Raw genomic sequence first — 22,801 nt, 5'->3', positions numbered from 1 at the left:
ACTAACCTCGAGTTAGCTTGCTCCACCTGCCATTGATTCAACTCCACCTATTGGCCTCTCTGCCTTTTGTCTTTACCAGTCCCAATGGACTCTGGCTGCCACTGCTAGCAAGGGAAGATGTGCCTGGTCTGAACTGGATATAAGCACTCTCTTATAGCTCCCTACCTTGCTCTGACCTTGAAGAACTGATCTGCCCTTTCTAACTTTTCCCTCTGCTTCCCTTTCTTTGTCTAATGGGTGTCAGAGCCATCATGCATTTTATTATTATTCCTTGTCTGAAAAGCAGGATAAAAAGACAGAAAACACATGGATAAGCTTTGGAACCTTCTACTTACGGTCTCTGCCGGCACCAGGCGACCCATAGCCATTCATATTTGCAATGCCCACACTGATAAGGCAAAAGGGGGACTGGGGGTTTGCCACTACGTAGGGCACAAGTGCATCTGGCAGGTCATATCTCCCCCAAGAGTACTCTGAGCCAGGAACTGGACTCCACTTCACTCCGCTCAGGAGCTTCTCATTCACCGTGAGACCACCAGTCTCCAAACTCTTCACCACCAAAAGAATAGAGTTCTGAAAGCTGACCTGCCCACTCACACTGTACGAGAGGCTGTAACTTTTGATGTCTGGAATCCCTATCAAGAAGGTGTCGTAGCTAAAAGACAGGGTGCTTCCACCATTACTATAGAGCAACACCTGTACCGGAACATCAGCCGAGAGGTAGATTGGGGTTTGGGGTGAGATCTGAATCTGCTTGACCTGCCCGCCTCCTAGTGTAATCATCTGCTTTAATGTACCCATCTGGTAGTTCAGGATGGTGGCTTGGGATGCTGAGACATAAAGGGTGTCAGTTTTTTTCTGCCAAGGTATAGGAGGGGCCACAAACGTCTTCCCCCAGTGGGACACAGGCAGGAGCTGCTCAAAGACATGGTTGCATTTAGTGTATCTCCACGAACAGACATGGCCGGACAAGACAGCCACTGGTAGCTGAGAGACAATCCTGGTGCCAGAGAGATCACCTTTTCCTTGCAATTGGACTCCAGTGAAAGCATTTAGTGTCACACTCAGTTTACTTCCTGCATTGTATGTTAGCCCATTGAAGGTCACCAGGTTATTCAGGTAGATAGTGACCACATTAGGTCCCTGGGTGGTTAAGACAGCAAACTCTTGTAAATATCCTACAGGGCCTATGGCAGGACCCACAACATAGTGCTCAGTCCCTAAACTGCTCACGGGGTAGAGCAGAGCAGTATCTGTGCTGTAAGGCTTGGAGCTCAAGGATATCACCGACACATCTTTGTCTGACTGGATCCGGACAACGCTAGAGAAAACTTTGCTGCCAATGATTTCCACAAACTTTGGGAGCTCAACTTGCACCATCTTCCCCTTATCCACAGTGAGTTTTCTTTCAAAGTTCTCTTCCTGCAGGCAGCCTTCACAAGGGACAGAGACTGTCACGGTGGTCGAGTCAGAGTAAGCGGTGATCTGCAGTTCAAACTTGCCAGTCTCTGCATAATTCTGCATATAGGAGGTGACAAAATGTGTCCCGAAGCTCCTACTGAGGCAGGTAACTATAAGGGCAAGCAGAAAAGAGAGTGAAGAAGAGGATGTTAAAGGATGTTGTAAGGATGAACATGCTGGGTTAGAATGACCTCAGTCTCCTCCAGCCTTCTGTTTGCAATACCAACTTCTCAATCTATTCCCTTGCCCCCTAAAATAAATGCTGTCGTCCAGGTCTTCATCTAGCCAGGAACAAGGGCTATGTACTCCCACTGAGGTAGGAATGGATGGCTCTGGTCCACATCAATTTCTCATGTGTTCATTTGTAAGGATTTGTAAGGGCCCTCTGGTGGCAGCAATAGAGCATATGCCTGTGCTGCCCAAGGCGGGTGTGCTCCCGAGGGGCATGGCGCGGAGGATGCCCTCCCAGGTGCAGGATAGCCACTCAGGTACCCAGAGTGGTGCATGAGTCCTGCATCCGGGGGCGGAACAAGCCGTTCACGGGGGTGGAGCAAACCGCTCACGGGGGCAGAGCAAGCCGCCCATGGCGGGACATTCAGCACACCGCCTGCCTGCGACACCCTAGCCTATCCCAAGCTGTCAAAACAAAGGGGGAAGGGGGAAAGTGGCACAGCTCCCCCCTTACCCCAATGGCTCAGAGTAGGCTTGGGAGTCGCGGGCGGGCGGCACACCGAATGTCACCCCCTTCAGTGACGGCACACAGGGTGAAGCGCCCCCCCTTCCTACGTCCCTGCCTGGCGGTTCCTTCACTGCGAGAAGTGAGGTTACAGGGAACCAGACAGAGGGCCTTCTCGGTGGTGGCGCCCACCCTGTGGAACACCCTCCCATCAGATGCCAAGGAAATAAACAACTATCTGACTTTTAGAAGACATCCGAAGGCAGTCCTGTTTAGGGAAGTTTTTAATGTCTGATGTTTTATGATTTTTTTATATTCTGTTGGGAGCCGCCAAGAGTGGCTGGGGTTTAAATAATAGATGATGATGATGATGATGATGATGATGATGATGATGATGATAAAGATTTGCTGCATGGGCAGGGGGTTTGACTAGATGAGGTGCTTTCAACTCTTTGATTCCATGAGTCTTAAGCTCATTCCATTTGTTGTGATCCAGGTTCTGATTCACCAACCTCAAGGGAAGAGGCCCCAGACCCAGACAACCTCTCAGACCAGAAAGACAATATGACTTCGTAAATGGTTCTCAATATCCCTACCACCTCAGAATCCTCCACATCAGAAAAGTGCATGAGGCATAGCTGTCAACCCTCCCTGCTGTTTCCCAATGCTATAATAAGGGAATTTCCCACAAAAAATGGGAAAGGTTGACAGCTATGGTATGAGGGCAGGCCCCACATTGGACAAACCTCAATATCCAGTTCAAAAGCTGTCATAATACCACAGTCACTTTTGTGTCAAAGGCTCTGAAAAGCAGGGCTGGGGAGTTTCCATATTCCTGTCCTAATCATACAAGAACTTTTAAGGGGGCTCATTCACTTTGTAGGCAAAGTTAGCCTCAAGAAGCCCAAACCCTGTTAATGCTCCGGCAGAGTTTGCTAGTTGATGGAGCAGCATTCAAGTTGTTGTTGTTGTTGCTGCTGCTGCTGCTGCTGCTGTTGCTGCTGCTGCTATCTCTGCAGTGCTAACCACTTACCTGGTACTTCAGAGGTGGGGAAGCTCTTTAAGCCTGGGTAGGAGAGCTGAAAATAATGCCAATTTATTTCACAACTGGCAACCAATGCTCCCCTAGGAGGCTTAGTTTGGTCAGAATTGAGGATACACTTTCAGAGTTGATGCTAAATACATTACTTCTGGTAAATGAGCCACCATAGCCATTAGAGGGCCATGAAAATTTGTGTCCTGTGCTTTTTAGATTCATCTGCCCATGTACTATCTGAAACCAAAGGGGCACATCAGTCACCAGAGATGGTATTCACCCCCACCAGCTCTCCTACCCCACTAGGGAGCCACATTTCATTCTAGGCAACTTTCTGAGGGCCCCATGGAAGGCTGGGCTGGGCTGGGCCAGAGGCAAATGTGGGCACAGCAGCAAATGTAAATCTTACCCTTCCACAGAAGGCCAGTTTCTACACCTGCTCACACACCCTTCTCAATCCTACATCTAGACGTGAGCCAGAGAGGCAGGGGGCTTCGGTAAGCTGCTCAGCTGAGGCACAGAAGGCTCCCCATGCCTCAGCTGAGGAGCCTCAACAAGCCTCTGGCTGGCAAGAGGACTTTCCCCAGAACCCGAAGAAATCCTCATTTGGCTCTGGGATTTGTCTTCTAAGTGAGTTCCAGCACCCTTTTTTTCTACAAAAAAAGCACTGGGGGTTCCTATGTTTCCTAGTTTTGAGTGTTTTAACTCCTATAGCAAGGGTGTCAAGGGACCTTAAGTTACAACTTATACAACAGAAAATCATATTTAGAAGTTATCGGACTCCACTACATTTGTATAGAAAAGGATTGTCTAAGACATCATTTTGTTGGATCTGTAATAAGGGCAATGCTTCTTTAAAACATACGTTTTTATAATGTCTTATACTTAGTAAGCTTTGGGGGAAAGTTGTGGATTATGTAAATATGACTGTGGAAAAAGCTAAAATTTTCAAAGGATCATATTCTTTTGAACTATATGTCTACTGCAGGGAATTTGACAACCAGGCAGTGTAAATGGATTCTCTATGGCCTGTTGCAGAATTTTCCCCCTCATGAGTCGCACAAGCACCTACACAAGCCCTCGCGATAAAGGGTTTCCCCAAAAGTCCCGATCTGCACCCCGAAATTAGCCCTGAGAAGCGCTACTGCCAAATCGCTTCTCCTACACGCCATTTTCCTCAATGAACGGGAAACCCACCAATCAGGAGCATGCATTCAGCTCAGCCTGCAAAATGGAACGTTCAGGTCAGCTACAATGATTCAATCATCACCTTCACGCTTGACTGAACACTAAGTGGGTTTTTGACAGGCTCCCCGCTGGGAGAACAATGGAATCGAAACCAAAATGTAACCAGTTGGGGAAACTATTAATTATAACTTGCAACAATGTATCAAATGGACAATTTAGACGCTGGGTGGCCCAATTTTGACAGCTCGAAATATTTATTATTGTAAAAATCCACAACTCCTGAACGCAGTGTCCGATTTGCCTGGTTCGGGTGTCTATTTGCTCCTTGTAAAATAACCTTTCCAACCCCTCGGTCCCCGCCATCCTCCGATCATCAGAAGTATATTATCTCGATGCTGTATAATTTTTGGACTCTCCACTCAGCGGCTTTCATAATCCCCTAAGCAGAGAGTCACGTCCGCAGGAGGAGATGCCCCCTCCCGATAATCCAGTCAAGCACCCATCCATCAGCTACCATGGCAGCAGACATCCTCCTAGGAGCTTTCTATTGTCCTGACGCAGAAGAAACTTCCAATGTATATTGCACCCACCCTAATTCTTTTCATCGATTCCTGCCACCCTTCCGGGCATGCAAACCTGTCTACCTGTATGCAGAATCCTGTCATGTGTCCCTCTCAACCCCTCCCGTCTTGTGAATATTAAAATTACGTTTCTAGGGGCGTACCTTGGTGATGGGGTAGGTAATATAAGGAAAGTGCCCCCCCTGCTCGGGGCCTTCCATTTTTGCTTCTCTTGGGTGGGTGGAGGACCGGTCGCGACCGTATTTTCTTTCAATAAAGGCCAAGCCTACTGGCTGCTGTTTTGCTCCATCTCCTAGCCTGTGCCTCGTTGTTTTGTCCAAGTGGACCCTATATTGGACCTTTTCCTTTGTCAGATGGCGACCACGAAGGGACACTTGGTTCTCCTGTGAAGAGGTGAGGGGGTGCTGAGGGAGATCGGGCGCCACTGGGCTAATTGCCCGGGATCTTCCCTTTTCCTCCCTTCCCTTTTTCCCGGGCGGTAATCAACTGTTACCTGAGGCCCAGGACAGGGGAGCAAAGGCAAGGTCTAGCCGGCTGACAAGGATCCCGGGATCGACAGGGGACGCTCTTTGGACGTGAGTATGGTGAAAGACTAGACACAGAGGGTGGTGGGTTGACTGGGATAAGCCACGACAGTTGCTTTTTCCTCCTTTCCTGCTCCCAGGACGTTCCGTCGGAGGATGCCCAGAACGGTCCTGGGGGGCTCTTTATCTATGTCTTTCTCTATATTCTATCCCAAACGAAGCCGCCCCTCCTACACGGCGACTTTTTGTTAAAGGATGACCCGTGTATGTGAGAACGCAAGGTCGTTTGTTCTGTTTCCCGCGTTTTCCTTCCTGGGTTTTTGATCTGGCATCGCGCTGCGCGAGCGTCCAGTAGGAAACCCTTAGCTGTGACACGCTAGGTAGGACTGTCGTGGCTGTAGAATGGGAGGTAAATATGCATGAAAAGGGCCCCACACTAGGAAAAGAGCTCATGGCAAGAAAAGGGGGTTGACAAAGTGTTTGTGGGTGATAGACCCAAGTCTTGTTGATTGTGTGGACGGTGGCTGCTGTATATAAGGAATTGGAAATCCAGAGTTAGAGGTTCCCCTTCGCAGTGTTTTCCTCAGTACGTTCCGTCGGAGGATGCCCAGTTCGGACTGAGGAAACGCTGCGACTCAGATAGAACCGTTGTACTGAAAGGTTTTTTCTTTCTTCTCTCCCCTTCCCCCTCTTTTGTCTCCCTTCACTTCCTTCAGTGTGAGGATTAGTCAGTAGCTTTCTTCTCAAAGGAAAGATGGGATCCCAATCGTCCAAAGAGACAGGGTGGATTCCCCCTGACAACCAGGCTTCCCTGAAGCTTGCTTGTGCTAAGGTGGACTCAGACACCCCACTTAAGTTTGTTTTGTCTCAATGGAAGAGACTGAAAGGCAAGGAGGGCTTGTCCAAGTCCAAATTGCGTGATCTATGCAACCTTTCCTGGGTTGCCTACACCCAACATTTGGAACAAGGATCCCGATGGCCACCTCAGGGCTCCTTTAATGAAGCAAAGATACAAGCGCTCAAACTCTACTTAGCTGATGAAAAACCCAGACAGCTGTACTACCTGAATGCATTCTTAGAAGCCCGAGAGATCTTTAAGGCACAACAATTACACGTGGCCCGACAGATGGCTGTATTAAGCCCCACCAGGCCACCCCCATATGATGAGATCCGGACTGAAGAAGAACAATTGGACCGGTCACTTATTTCGTTTTATTACCCTGAACCTACTCGACCCCCTAGACCGGAGAACCTTAACGCCCTTGCGGGGGAGGTAAATAGGCAACCTGCCACAGCCAATCCAATCGTTAACCCTCCGAGTTCTATATCACTGCCTCGTGAGGCTGCAACCGGAGCAGAGGGGGGTCTAGCAAGCGCCCCTGATGAAGAGGAGGATACATCCCCCGCTTCGCCCCCCGTTTCCAGCAGGCTGCGCAGTAAAACCGAAGGTGAAGTGGATACTGTACTCCCTTTGCGCGCCTTGCCCATTCCTCCGGCTAGAGCAGGAGATCCACCCCGCATGGTGTTTACACATCAACCATTCCTTACCTCCGATTTGATGAATTGGTCAGATAAAATGCCTTCCTTAAGGGACGACCCTGATAAATGCTACCGACAGGTCGCCACTATATTCTCAACACATAACCCAACCTGGGCCGACGTGCACATGCTGCTCGGTGCCCTTTTTAACGATGCAGAAAAGAAGGAGATCATAACCAAGGCGGGAGAAATCTTAATTAAGGACAATTATCAGACCGATAGACCGGAAGGTACTAGCCCTTTGACTCCTCAAAACCTTACTGTCGACCCCACCTGGGATTATAACACCACTGCAGGGATATGGTACCTCAAGACATTTAAAAGGGCCATTTTGGACGGCCTCCAAGCAGCAGGACAAAGAACTGTTAACTGGACGAAAGTCCAATCCGTCCTTCAAGGGCCAGAGGAACACCCCTCCGATTATTACACCCGTCTGGTGTCAGCCATAAAAACTTGGGGTGGCATAGACCCGGAAAGCCCGCAAAACGAAGTAATCGTTAAAGGCTTCTTCAAGGATCAGGCTACCCATGATATACGAAAGGCTTTAAACGCCCATCTAGGCTACGATGGGAAATCCGTAAATGAGATCCTGTCGATAGCGAAATCTGTTTTTAACTCCCGAGACGATAGGAAGCGTAAGGACCCAAAATTTGATAACCCCAGGGTGCTAGCATACTCGGCTGCAGTCCCTGCCCAACGGGAACCACGGAGGGGGCCATGGTATGATCAGTCTGACCCCCGCCAGATGGACACGCGTACCTGCTTCAACTGCTTACAAAAAGGCCATCTACGCAGAAATTGTCCACTCTTAATGCAACGGACTTCAGGAATGGATGTCCCAGAACACCGACCTACCCAGCCTAGCTTCCCTCCACACACTAGGCAGGACTACAAGGATTACAGACACAAGGGATCTGGACCCGTTCATGAGCATAATCCAGCCAGGGTCCAGAACCTCGGATACTCCTCAATAACCCCTTCGCCCCTTCCTAGAAACTCCGGTGGACACGCTACCCAAAACCCCAACCCATTCAGCCAACCACCAGCTCGCGGTCCTAACATTCAACGCGAAATGGTAATGGAAGAATATCCAGAATACTGACAATCAGCCGCAGATCCCTATCCTGGTGCACTATTATGTCCGGTTCTACCATTGTCGGCTACGGACCCAATCTGCACTATAGAAATTGACGGGCATTTGTACGACTGCCTTCTGGACACTGGGGCGACTTACTCCACGTTAACAAATAGCCATCTAACTGCAGGGGACGAGTCCAAAACTGTTATGGGGCTGGACGGTATCCCAAGAGTTTGTCCCCTTTCTAAACTAGCCACAGTCACAGTCGGACATTTGACGGTCCACCATGCCTTTCTGTTAACATCTAGTCCGGTAAACCTATTGGGACGGGATCTGCTTTGCAAACTAAACACCACTATTCAATGCGGCCAAGATAAGATCTATTTGCACATGCCTGAGGAATCCGTGCTCAACTTTCAAGGAGTACTCCTGCATGATGACGGAATAAACACTCTAAATATTGACCTACCCAAAGAGCTACTGGATGCGGTTCCCCCTTGGTTATGGGGCATGGAGTCTACCTCAGTGGGTTTATTAAAATCTGCTACCCCAGTACAAATTAATTACCGGAAAGATCGCCCTTTTCCTTGCACCAAGCAGTATACATTACCCAAAGAGGCCATAGATGGACTAACCCCCATGATTGACGAATTTCTGCGGATGGGAGTTCTAGTGCCCTGTGCTTCACCGTGCAATACCCCTTTGCTCCCTATCCGCAAACCAAACACCAACCCAGTAAAATGGCGCTTAGTCCAAGACCTCCGATTAATTAACTCCTTTGTGATACCTAGACATGCGGTAGTGGCAAACCCCCATCACCTGCTCAGCTCTATACCTGGGGGAACTATAGTTTACACGGTCGTGGACCTATGCTCTGCCTTTTTTAGCATCCCTATACATGTCAACAGCCAGTTTCTTTTCGCGTTTACCTGGCAAACTGGTCAACTCACGTGGACTAGACTGCCTCAGGGATACGTGGAATCTCCTGCTATCTTCTCCACTATCCTCTACCAAGACCTACTGGACATCACTTTGCCGGGGGGGTCCACGCTCTTACTTTATGTAGATGATCTTTTGTTATGCGCTAAGGACCAAGAATCATGCAAATTAGACACCATAACACTGCTCACGAATCTGGCCTATAAGGGGCACAAGGTGTCACCAAAGAAGATCCAATACTGCCAAAGGGAAGTAAAATACCTTGGCCACATCCTAGGGGAGGGAACCCGAGCCCTAACAACGGACAGGATCGACGCCATCATTAAGCTACCCTTGCCCAAGACAAAGAAGCAATTGCGATCTTTTTTAGGCATGAGCGGATTTTGCCGTGCGTGGGTCCCCCGATATGGCGAACTCACCCGCCCACTCACTGCCATGACCCATGAGAAAGCTCCAGACCACCTCGACTGGTCAGCAGAGGCTTTGGAATCCTTTGAATGTATAAAGAGGGAACTGAGGTCCTCCCCAGCCCTGGGTCTCCCAGACTACCGTCTGCCGTTCTCCCTGTTTGTCCACGAACACAAGGGAGTCGCTTCTGGTGTCCTTACCCAACCCTTCCAGGGGAGGAACCGGCCAGTCGCGTATTATAGTCTCCAACTAGACACTACCGCTTTGGGGAATGTCGGGTGTCTCAGGGCAGTAGCAGCAGCAGCATTACTCCTGGAGAAGGCTCAGGAAACAGTGTTAGGACATGACCTGACCATAAATGTCCCGCACGCTGTGGCTACCCTACTTAATCTGAAAGGGTGCCAACGCTTTACCATTCAGAGGCTTAATAGGTATGAAGCAATACTCCTTAGCCCCTCAAACGTCACCATTAAGAGGGTAAACACTTTGAACCCTGCCACCCTGCTACCTCTCCCTGAGGATGGGACCCCTCACCACGACTGTTCCAAAGTCGTCCGCCACGCCGATAAACCGCGGGAAGACCTCGACTACCTCCCGCTACCGGAGTCTGATTTAATCCTTTATACAGACGGTAGCTCCAAGATGATAGGGGGGGAGCGGAAGAGTGGGTACGCAGTGGTGACACAGGACGACATCTTAGAGGCTAACCCAATTAGTCCTAAATACAGTGCCCAAGCCGCGGAATTAATTGCATTAATACGGGCTTGCGAACTAGCCGCTGGGAAGAAAGTCACCATTCATACGGACTCAAAATACTGTTTCGGCCTGGTGCATGCAACGGGACAGATATGGCTGCAAAGGGGCTTCCTAACTTCATCAGGCACCCAAATCGCCCATGCACCTCTGGTGGAACGTCTTATGACTGCCATCCACCTCCCCGAAGCCATTGCCGTGGTGCACTGCAAAGCCCACACTAAAGGGAGGGATCCCATATCTGTGGGAAATCGGCGCGCTGACCATACGGCACAGGAAGCTGCATTACTCAGTCTACTACCCACCCATGACTTCCTGGGACCCCACATCCCTGCAGACGTAGACTTTGGACAAATGTACCGAACCGCTACACCTGAAGAAATAGAGGGATGGAAAGAACATGGGGCTGTCTACAAGAACGGGGTTTGGCACCTCCCTGACAACAGGCTCATTATGCCAAAGCTCTGGGTACCTAAACACCTACGGGTCCTCCACCACTGCACTCACTGGGGACGTGACAAGTTGGTAGAATGCATGCAACGTCACTGGTATGCACCGGGGTTGGCACTAGCGGCAAAAGCAGCAGTGAAGAACTGTCACACCTGCCAGAGTTTTAATCCAAAGCATACAGCTAGATGCCCACCGGGAGCACGACCATGGGCTTTTGTGCCATTTGAGAGCTTACAAATAGACTTCATTGATCTACCCCCGTGCCAGGGCTATAAGCATGCTGTTGTGATAATTGACAAACTAACCGGTTGGGTAGAATGCTTTCCATCCCGACGTGCGACTGCCCAGGTGGTAGCTAAAATCCTGCTACACGAAATCATCCCTCGCTTTGGGGTACCTCGACAGATAGACTCTGACAGGGGCACACATTTTACCTCCGACATTGTACAGCAGACAGCGAAAGCCCTGGGTATAAAGTGGAAACTACATACCCCTTACCATCCACCTTCCTCTGGCCAGGTAGAAAGGGCTAACCAACAACTAAAACTGCAATTGGGTAAGCTCTGTAAAACCGCAGGCATCAAGTGGATCAACGCATTGCCTCTGGTACTACATAACATCCGTGGTTGCCCTGCCGGGAGACTAAATCTTTCCCCTTATGAACTACTCTTCGGGAGACCTTCCCCTGTCTACACCACCCAATTTCCCCCTTCTGAGCTTGAAGTAGGGGAGTCCGAACTAACGCAATATGTCATTCAACTTCAACAGCAACTAACCTCTCTCCATAAATATGCAGCTGCCAGCCAGAACCTTCCACTGGATGAGACCGTTCATTCCTTCCACCCGGGAGACTGGATCCTCACCAAGACCTACCTCAAGACACCTCTGGAACCGACTTGGGAAGGTCCCTACCAGGTACTTCTAACGACTCTCACCTCTCTTAAGGTTGCAGAGAAATCCTCTTGGTTACACCATACGCGCTGCAAGGCCGTGCCCCCCCCTGCGGAACCTGCGGAACCCGAGGACTCGACCGACCCGACCTTCTCCCGGCCGCCCATCCCCTGCACTGACAGCGACGACGAGGAATCGGCTGCCTTCGGACCAGGATCGGGGCCAAAGGATCGGGCCCAACAGACAGGACCAGCCTCTGACCAGTCACCGGCCGACACAGCACAGACCGGACCAGAATCGGGGCCGAGGGATCGGGCCCAACAGACCGGACCAGAATCGGGGCCGAGGGATCGGGCCCAACAGACCGGACCAGAATCGGGGCCGAGGGATCGGGCTCAACAGACCGGACCAGAATCGGGGCCGAGGGATCGGGCCCAACAGACCGGACCAGCTTCCGCCTCGCCACCAGACGCCCCGACGTCCCGTTGGACTTCCGAACTGCTACCGCATTCAGGCAACACTGCGAGACCACCCATCCGCATGCGCATCCGTAAAAACTGACAGCTCAACTGACAGCTCTCAACTGACAGCTCAACTGACAGCTCAACTGACAGCTCTCAACTGACAGCTCAACTGACAGCTCAACTGACAGCTCTCAACTGACAGCTCAACTGACAGCTCTCAACTGACAGCTCAACTGACAGCTCTCAACTGACAGCTCAACTGACAGCTCTCAACTGACAGCTCAACTGACAGCTCTCAACTGACAGCTCAACTGACAGTTCCTGACGGCTCAGCTAGAGAATGGGACCGCTCCTATTTCCACTTCTTTTTGCCTCTTTGACCTCCGCTACCTTTGCCCCCACCTCACCGGCCGTCAATTGGTGCCCTGGACTAAATGTTACCCAACAATACCTGGATTATGGGACTGTCGATATGGTCCGGAAAGGCACATTGGACCGCTTGGGAGATTTTGATTTTTGCCTTCCCGAAACCCGTGTCCTCCTTAGACACTCTGTTTTTCCCAATCTCTCACCACTGCAAAGCTGGGAACTCTTTATACGCTCCTCTTCTTTTGTTCCCCTGGGCAAATTTACACTTACCCTGGACGACTCCTGGTTCCGAGCACGTTGCCAAAATGGATCTTACAACCGCTTCCAAGATGGGGAAACCCTACAATCCCTGAATTGGACTTTGTTGGACATTGGGGGTGGGGAGGTCACATACACCGACAAACATCACCCTTCGTCTCGGCTACTGTATGGCTTCTACTGTCAGAGAGTTGATACCGCGCCCCGAAAGACCACTCTACAAGGGGTATGCCTCCGCCGCTTTTGTTGTGTCTGGGACATTGGTGTCGCTCAATATTGGGACGGAAAGGCATACCTAGAAGGGTGGCACCATTCCACCTCACCTGACTTGCAGGTCTGGGACAACACCGGACCCCAACGTTGTGGCGGACTGGCTTCCTCCCTGCCCTTACTCCACCGTCAAGACCCCCTTCACCCCATGGGAACTGCCCCTCGCCAAAGGGGGGAACTGTTGTCAAATATCAATAGGAACCTCCTGTCCACTTGGCATTCAAATTCTTATGTCAAGTTACTTGCCAAGGTAGCCGAACAAGCCAAAATGGATAATTGCTGGGTTTGCGCTAACACACCTGCCCACATCCAGAGCGGGATTCCCTTCCTCGGTATTCCCCTGACGTTACAACAATACCTCACCGCCAACGTGACAGCATGGAACCTGACAGCAGTAAACTTGACCAACCAATACATATACCTAACTGGACCTACCTATGGAGACTTATGCCGCAAATTCACTGGCGACGATCGTATGATAGGGGACAGCTCCTGTGAGTACACTATTGACATTTCTCTATCGGGGAGGGTAACCCTTTGGCACAATAATGCTCCCAAGCCCCAGACAGACCTCACCTCTGCCTGGAGGACGGTAATGAATCTCCCTGACTCCTGGGTCCCTAACCCCACGGCCAGATGTTTCCTCCGCACATTCACCACTGGCCATATTGGTACATGCCTGCAAGGACTGTTCTGGCTATGTGGGCACAGGGGTTATGTCTGGGCCAGCCCCCATTCTCGCGGCACCTGCTACTTAGGACTTATACTACCTGGCATACGTGTTACCCCTGAACTACCTACCGGGAGACGGCGAAACAAAAGAGATAAATCTCTGTCTGACCACTCCCAAGTGGAGGCCAATGGGGAAACCTACGGTAGAGCCCTTTTTCCTCCATATGGGGCAGGTGCCAACCATGTAGATATTCTCAAGCTAACAGACATCCTACTGACTTTTATGGAAGAATCGAATGCTGCCACCCAATCTATGCTCACTGAACTATCGGAAGTCCGCCAGGTGGCGCTACAGAATAAATTGGCTCTCGACTATGTTCTGGCATCGACGGGCGGGGTTTGTGCCCTGGTGGGGGCAGAATGTTGTACGTTTGTCTCTGATCAAACCCTAAATATCACTGGCCACCTAAACAACATCCATGAACTGACCAAGGACTTGAAGGGTATTCAGCATGAGGGTCTATCTGATGTCTCTCTGTGGGACTGGTTGCCAGGGACGGGGTGGTTGAAGCAACTGGTGGGCAATATCCTCCTTGTTTTGTGTGCCGTTACTCTATGTATCGCTCTATTTTGCTGCGCCATGCATTGTTTCCCTATGTGCTGCCGTACGGGTAGAGCATGTTTCCCCTCACCTTTGTCCCCTTCCACAACTATCAGGGAATGCAACCTGCGGTATGACCAATCCGAATACGTGGAAATGAGGCCCGTAATTGCCCTGCGAAATAAGGAATTCGCCCTTTAAAAGAAACCCTCAACTTGTGCGGAGAAAAGGATCGCAAAGACCCCGTTTGCGATCTTATCTCCGAGGGGGGGAACTGTTGCAGAATTTTCCCCCTCATGAGTCGCACAAGCACCTACACAAGCCCTCGCGATAAAGGGTTTCCCCAAAAGTCCCGATCTGCACCCCGAAATTAGCCCTGAGAAGCGCTACTGCCAAATCGCTTCTCCTACACGCCATTTTCCTCAATGAACGGGAAACCCACCAATCAGGAGCATGCATTCAGCTCAGCCTGCAAAATGGAACGTTCAGGTCAGCTACAATGATTCAATCATCACCTTCACGCTTGACTGAACACTAAGTGGGTTTTTGACAGGCTCCCCGCTGGGAGAACAATGGAATCGAAACCAAAATGTAACCAGTTGGGGAAACTATTAATTATAACTTGCAACAATGTATCAAATGGACAATTTAGACGCTGGGTGGCCCAATTTTGACAGCTCGAAATATTTATTATTGTAAAAATCCACAACTCCTGAACGCAGTGTCCGATTTGCCTGGTTCGGGTGTCTATTTGCTCCTTGTAAAATAACCTTTCCAACCCCTCGGTCCCCGCCATCCTCCGATCATCAGAAGTATATTATCTCGATGCTGTATAATTTTTGGACTCTCCACTCAGCGGCTTTCATAATCCCCTAAGCAGAGAGTCACGTCCGCAGGAGGAGATGCCCCCTCCCGATAATCCAGTCAAGCACCCATCCATCAGCTACCATGGCAGCAGACATCCTCCTAGGAGCTTTCTATTGTCCTGACGCAGAAGAAACTTCCAATGTATATTGCACCCACCCTAATTCTTTTCATCGATTCCTGCCACCCTTCCGGGCATGCAAACCTGTCTACCTGTATGCAGAATCCTGTCATGTGTCCCTCTCAACCCCTCCCGTCTTGTGAATATTAAAATTACGTTTCTAGGGGCGTACCTTGGTGATGGGGTAGGTAATATAAGGAAAGTGCCCCCCCTGCTCGGGGCCTTCCATTTTTGCTTCTCTTGGGTGGGTGGAGGACCGGTCGCGACCGTATTTTCTTTCAATAAAGGCCAAGCCTACTGGCTGCTGTTTTGCTCCATCTCCTAGCCTGTGCCTCGTTGTTTTGTCCAAGTGGACCCTATATTGGACCTTTTCCTTTGTCAGGCCAAAAGACTGATAATGCTGCATTGGAAAGATAAATATAAAGCTCCATTTATTCAATGGATTGAAGACCCGACTACACTTGCGATTTATGAATGGGTTGCTTATAGACATACATTCTGCAACTACAAGTATAATGAAATTTGGAAGTCATTCATACAAAATGCAGTAGGTTAAAAATGGTAATTTTTAACTGTTAACAATTGTAATAGCGGTATACTATTTTCTTTTTTTCTCTTTTTCTTCTTTTCTTCACTTTTTTCTTTTTTTAAAAAGCATCTGTTTTGTAAAGAAAATAAAAGAAAGAAAGAAAGAAAGAAAGAAAGAAAGAAAGAAAGAAAGAAAGAAAGAAAGGGTTCTCTCAAACCCCTAACTGAAGATTGTAGGTAGTGAAACTGGGATCTTCTGCAAATGTTTTATCCTTAAACTACAGCCTTCCTCCTTCCTCCTGAAACATTCCAGCAAGCATTTCCTCTGCAACCAAGTTCTCCTCCTCTCCAAGATACTCACGCCAGTGGTGGAGCATGTTTTCATAGCATTGGGGGCAGGGGTGTATCTACCGGCTATGGCATCTGGAGCGGCGGGGGCAGGACGATCCACCCACGGGGGGTGGCGCTGCAATCCGGCCACGGGGCTGCCTCCGCAATCCCGTCTCCGTGATCCACGCATGGCACCACTGCTGCAATCCATGCACAGCGCTGCTGTTGCAATCTGTGCACGGCATCGCCACCACAATCTCACCACTGCGATTGCAGCGGCGGGATCACGGCAGCAGCAGAGGGTGTGAGTGCTGCTGCACCAATCTGCCTGGGGGGATTTTGTCACACACACCCCCAGGGATGACACCCAGGACGGTGCACGCGCCCCACCCCCCACCTTCCTCCACCAATGACTGGGGGGCACGCATGGCAGGGGGCAGAGTGTAATGGGCAAACAGAGCTGCCATGCACCAGCCCAGCCTGAGCCACTGTGGCTGCCAGAGCAACACCAGCCCCGAGCCGCTTTGTGAGGCTGGAATGATCCTAGCCTTGCAAAGCGCACCTGGCCCTGCACTACTTTGCGAGGCTGGGATCTCAGGGAGGGTGGCGTGAGAAGGATGTCATGCACCCTTTGATCCCAGCCTTGCCTTCAAGGGCCTAGGATCGAAGGGTGCATGGCTGTTGTGTCCTCCTCACACCGCCCTCCCAAGCCAGCTCCATGGCGACAGGGCTGGGACGCTGACCCGAGCAACCCCTCCCTGCTATGCCCCTGACTCACATTTATCTGCTCGGAAACTGAGCAGCCTCCCTGTTTTCCCTATACCCTCCCCCCATTTTCTTTTCTCAGTTGATACATCAACATTCCAGAGCTGTTGGAAGCTCCCAGTTGCTTGTCGGGCCATTGGGAGAGAGTTAAAAATATTATTTGTCTTCTAATTACAAAAGCATATTGTTCTCCCACCTGTTTTCTTCAGTTCAAAGCCATTTCCTCCATTCTCATTAATACTCACCCCAGAATGCTGAGTTCCAGACCCAAAGGCAGATGAGGAAGAAGCTTGTCCTCCCCATGGCTGGACAAGGAGAGAGAGAGAAGAAATCATGTTTTCTTTCTTGGATATTATTTATTTTTGTATTATTTCACCACACACACACACACACACACACACACCACTTGATTGTAGAAAAAGACCTCAAAGGCTTTTACAGAAAAGATAAAATATAAATCAATAGAATTATTACTTTTAAAAAATACAACCATAATTTGAAAGTTAAGACTACAATAAAATAGCCTAAAACAAATTAAAACTCATACAAACTGGACAGGCTTTGCTAAATAATAATATCTTCAGCAGGCACCCAGAAGAATACGGTGAAGGGGTCTGTCTGATATCAATAGGTAAGGAGTTCCAAAGTTTCAGTGCTGCCACACTAAACAATCAAGTTCTTACAAATGTGGTGTGAGTATTATGCGGCACCTGTAAAAGTGCCAATTCTGCTGATCGAAGTGTTCGAGTGGGCACATATGGGGTAAGTTAATGGGGAATGGAGGCTGGAGCTTATGGGGCACTGTCCTCGGCCAGATCCTGCCTGTTGGCCTGCCTTCCTTCTTATTTGGAACCAAGCCTGGCTGTCAGCATCCTCCTCCTTAGTCTCGGTTTTCCCTCCTAGAACTCCGCAGGCCTGTTAGCCTCTCTGCTTTTGCCGATCCAATCACAATGGGCATCTGCCATGACTAAACATGGCTAGTTTATTATTGTTCTGGACCATGCCTCCTTGTGTGTCACACTGCTGTCACCTCCCAAAAGTTACTGTGAATTTATCTCCGAAGAGCCTATCCATCTTGGCACGTAGGAGCAAAACACTCCTGAGGCTCCCTGAAGACTAACTGAATTCTAAAGAACCTAAGAAGAGCCTGCTGGATCAGGCCAATGGTCCACCTAGTCAGCATCCTGTTCTCACAGTAGCCAACCAGATGCCTGAGAGAAACGGGCAAGCTGGATACGAGTGCAACAGCACTCTGCCCATCTGTGTTTCTCCACAAATGGAATTCAAAATTACACTCTCTTTGACACAGCTATTGTGGGTAGTAGCCACAATGTAGTAGATCTGGCTAATCCCCTTTGAAAGCCATCCAAGTTGGTGGCTCTCACTGCCTCCCGTGCTAGCAATTAAGAGTGTCCATTATAGTGGTGGCTACATCGTGCCTCCCCAATCCCCACCTCCTTAAGCAAGAGCCGACTTCCCTGACTAAGGACTAAGGGTGTCCTTCATGAAGGTTAAGTCTATCAATGGCCAGCATGAGCCATATGCCTCTGGAGACCAGTGGGGAGTGTGCAGTTGCACACAGGTCCTGCCTGCAGGTTTCCCATAGGCATCTGCTGGGTCCCGTGAGACCAGGTTGTTGGGCTCGATGGGTGTTTAATTTCATTTGAAATAGGATTGAAGGAGAAAGGAAGTTAAGGAGAACAGTAAGAAACTCTGTAGCCCCTTAAAAGCTTTGTGGATGCATTTGATTCTTATAGGCTCAGGGGTGCCAACTTAAATAAAATATTGGGGGGTGGGGGCTAAGCCCTGCTTCACGTAATCGCTCACAAGACACGGCACATGCACACCATTTGAATGGCAAGCCCCTGGCCCCCTCAAATATTTTATGGGGGTGTGAAGGGACCTCAGCCCCTAGGAGCTGGATCCTTTGTATAGGCTAAAACACTTTATCCTTAGATGAATTTTACAAGGTGGCAGCTAAAAGCAATGAACATGATCCGGCCAAAGTTTAAACAGTCTCAGATTCTACGAGATCCGACTGGAGTTCAATCTATGCTGAATTCCCCAGCTGAACTCGATTATGGCTGGAGTACCATGATCACTGCAGATGGTGACAGCAGTCACGAAATTAGAAGACGCCTGCTTCTTGGGAGAAAAGCAATGACAAACCTAGACAGCATCTTAAAAAGCAAAGACATCACCTTGCCGACAAAGGTCTGTATAGTTAAAGCTATGGTTTTTCCAGTAGTAATGTACGGAAGTGAGAGCTGGACCATCAAGAAGGCTGATCGCCGAAGAATTGATGCTTTTGAATTATGGTGCTGGAGAAGACTCTTGAGAGTCCCATGGACTGCAAGAAGATCAAACCTATCCATTCTCAAAGAAATCAGCCCTGAGTGCTCACTAGAAGGACAGATCCTGAAGTTGAGGCTCCAGTACTTTGGCCACCTCATGAGAAGAGAAGACTCTCTAGAAAAGACCCTGATGTTGAGAAAGATGGAGGGCGCAAGGAGAAGGGGACGACAGAGGATGAGATGGTTGGACAGTGTTCTCGAAGCTACTAACATGAGTTTGGCCAAACTGCGGGAGGCAGTGAAGGATAGGCGTGCCTGGCATGCTCTGGTCCATGGGGTCACGAAGAGTCGGACACGACTGAACAACTGAACAACAACAACAACAACAACTCCCATCATTCACGAGGACAAGCCACATGGGTTGTGGCTGATGGGAGTTGGAGCCCAACAACATCTGAAGAGCAAGGGATTCACTGGCCCAAGTTTAGTCCAGAATCTAAACCCACTAAATGTTGTGATGTTCCCATTTTCTTCTAATTCTAATATCAAACATGGAAACGTCTACTACCAGCCTTGCTGTGATGTCCGCAATGGCCATCCTCAAATCATCCAGAAATGCAGGGCATGACCATCATTTAGCATATACTCACCTGCAGAAGGGTGCTGTGCATCCCACAATTGAGTTATTTTCATCCCCATATATAGGCTCCCTTTATCCTCATCCCAGAAGTGTGTTATTTGCATTTCCTCATGGCTGGAGAGAAAGACAGGTTCAACTGGATCCTTTAACATTCATCCATAAAATCTAAACACTCCAGGTGGGGTACGGAATTCTAGTTACAGGTTCCCAGTGGAATCTAATATTTCCACATACAATGTTGACCACACAACATAAAATGTAGCTAAAATACAAAGGGCGGGGGATGAAATTTAACTGAATTTTAGCACCCTGGTCCTATATGTCTGTGTAGATATTTCTACAGAATATTCTGGGTAAATTCAGAGAAGGTTTTTCAGCAATGGACTGTGGCACACAGCGGAAGCTGAATTCTATGGGATTGCCAGGCCTCCATGAACCATGGGTGAATGCTGTCCACTGAACAACATCAAGTTCTGCCACTTTCAGGAGGCCTGCTCAATGTGCACTGAAAGCAAGTGGCAATCCACTCGGGGAGGGGGGCTTAAATGGGGGGGGGATGAGGAGGGGAACATAGAAGGAGCATACAACCCTCAGACCACTTCGTATGTACTTTTAAATGAGAAAGTCAGTGTTTCCAGGAGCCTCTATAAGGATTGCCCATGAAATATCCACCTGGGGCATACTTTTAATGGGTCATACTTTGCCATCTACTGTACAAAAATACCCAAGATCATTTGGCAGCTCCAACCACTGAATCTCTCCTCTGCCCTCCTTTGGGGTTTTCCTAAGAAAACTCAACATTTTTGGTGTTTTCCTAAAAAAGAAGCTCAACAATGTTGGGGTTTCCACATCTTCCAGGGTGTCCTGGTTTTTACTTTTTGAAATATGGAGACCCTACATTTGCAGTGAAATAAGTCCACTGAATTTAATAAAAATTCTGCAGCTGGGTCAGGATTACTCAGCCTCTGATGAAAGGGAGCAAGACAACACACCCCTATTTTAGTCCCCTGTACCCTTCTTTCTAAGTACAGGGCTGAGAGGACACACACATTCATTACATTTTGCCTCTGAAACCAATTAAAGGCAGGTTACAAGAGAAGATGTAATCTGGCCCCACTGACGTCCTATGAATGCAAGCTACGTGCAGATCCTGGAGACAGCTCTGACCATGCTATTAGACCTTGGCTGCTTCTGCCGTGACTGGAGCCTGTAAGAAACACAGAGAGCCAATCACAGCTTTCCAACCCATACATACCCACACAGAAGAAATGTGGGTGTGGCCATATAACATGACAGCTTCAAGGGCAAAAAATCTCATTATCTTTCCTTTTCTTCCCCTACGAGGCAATGTTTTTTTTTTATGTACAAGTTTAAAACTATTTGAAGAAGCCTTTAAAGAATTTTATCGCTTGAGATAATTGTTGGAGCTCAAGGGTGGGCAGATAAGCAAACAAGGAGGTATGAGGGTTCTGTCAGAATATCGCCCTCGTTAAGCATACTTTGACAGAAAAGCAATAAACTAGGATCGGGCCAAGATCATATTCTATAAGTTTACATGTCAGTGGGTCAAGGAGTTTAGCAATTTGTTCAGCAAAGAACCAGGGAGGAGTCCTTATCTTCCACTGTCCTGCCAGGAACATTTGAGACAAGACCTGCATCGAAGCCTGCAATAAAATGACTGGTTGAAGGTGCCTCCTTTCCATCACAGCTATATTTTTATTGTTGTTGCAAAAGGGAGAGTAATTCAGCGACGTCTGCAGAGCCTAAGGTTCCCCACTCCTGCCCAAGAATCTAGTGCCGTATTAGCACATTCTACCCCAGGCATCCCCAAACTGTGGCCCTCCAGATGTTTTGGCCTACAACTCCCATGATCCCTAGCTAACAGAACCAGTGGTCAGGGATGATGGGAATTGTAGTTCAAAACATCTGGAGGGCTGAAGTTTGGGGATGCCTGTTTTATCCCATGGAGTGGAGTGGCCTCTGCAATACTTTTCTTATCCTCTAGAGGGTGCATTAGGCTAAATACTCCAGAGGCATTCAAAGTACAGTGGTACCTTGCTTCTCAAACTTAATCCATTCCAGAAGTCCGTTCCAAAACCAAAGCGTTCCAAAACCAAGGCTCACTTTCCCATAGAAAGTAAGGTAAAGTGGATTAATCCATTCTAGACTTTTAAAAACAACCCCTAAAACAGCAATTTAACATGGATTTTACTATGTAACGAGACCAGTGATCCATAAAATGAAAGCAATAAACAATGTACTGCAGTCACACAATCAGTAGCTGAACTGGGAACCACACAGTCACAAAAACAGAAAAAGAGCCGCAAAACAAAAACGCAAAATAAACAGCAAAAACAGACAGACCTCAGCGTAACACTCAAAACAGAAGTGTGGCACTTGAAACAAAAGCATAGCACTCAAAATGGAGCACTTTCAGCTTCCAAAAAAGGTTTGCAAACTGGAATTCTTACTTCTGGGTTTGCAGTGTTTGGGTTCCAAGTTGTTTGAGTACCAAGGCGTTTGAGAACCAAGGTACCACTGTATCCAGAACATTAAGTAATTATTTTAATTGTACCTCATATGATGCCCCATAGCAGTTCAAGCTTCAGGGTCCCAAAAATGTAGTCAAAACAAAATAAAATAAAAAAAATTCCTTCCAGTAGCACCTTAGAGACCAACCAAGTTTGTTCTTGGTATGAGCTTTCATGTGCATGCACTCAACTTCGGGCCTCCAGATGTTTTTGGCCTACAACTCCCATGATCCCTAGCTAGCAGGACCAGTGGTCAGGGATGATGGGAATTGTAGTCTCAAAATATCTGGAGGGCCAAGGTTGATGAAGCCTGTTGTAGGCCCACTCCTGCCCTCTTCCACCCTGTCACAATCCTCATGTATAAATTTAATAAATAAATAAATAAAAAGTGGCAGAAATACTGGTGTTGGGAGGGTGGCTCTGTGGCACCATCATACCAGTAGCTCCTGAGGGAGGTTTAAAACAACTCAGTGAGAACTGAGCGTGCTAAGTGGGTCTAGCATGTTGACTGTTTCAGCAGGAATGGCTGTACAGGAAGAAGGGGGGTGGAATGGGTGTGGGAGAAACACT

General features: G+C 48.8%; 1 protein-coding gene across 1 annotated transcript; it reads right to left on the bottom strand.

Annotated features, from left to right (window-relative positions):
* Positions 1-327: 327 nt before the first annotated feature.
* On the bottom strand, positions 328-1,528 carry LOC117051978 (IgGFc-binding protein-like). The gene has a single exon (XM_033158705.1). It carries the CDS (start codon positions 1,522-1,524, stop codon positions 328-330), a length of 1,197 nt encoding a protein of 398 aa, XP_033014596.1. The 5' UTR covers positions 1,525-1,528.
* Between the last annotated feature and the right edge of the window lie 21,273 nt (positions 1,529-22,801).

Source organism: Lacerta agilis, chromosome 8 (genome assembly GCF_009819535.1).
Source record: "Lacerta agilis isolate rLacAgi1 chromosome 8, rLacAgi1.pri, whole genome shotgun sequence".
In the NCBI taxonomy this organism is placed as follows: domain Eukaryota; kingdom Metazoa; phylum Chordata; class Lepidosauria; order Squamata; family Lacertidae; genus Lacerta; species Lacerta agilis.
This window is presented reverse-complemented; position numbering and strand designations above follow the sequence as displayed.

Bases quoted from the DNA above. Each gene is read 5' to 3' on its own strand.
- LOC117051978 (XM_033158705.1), bottom strand. From the start codon at position 1,524: ATGCAGAATTATGCAGAGACTGGCAAGTTTGAACTGCAGATCACCGCT.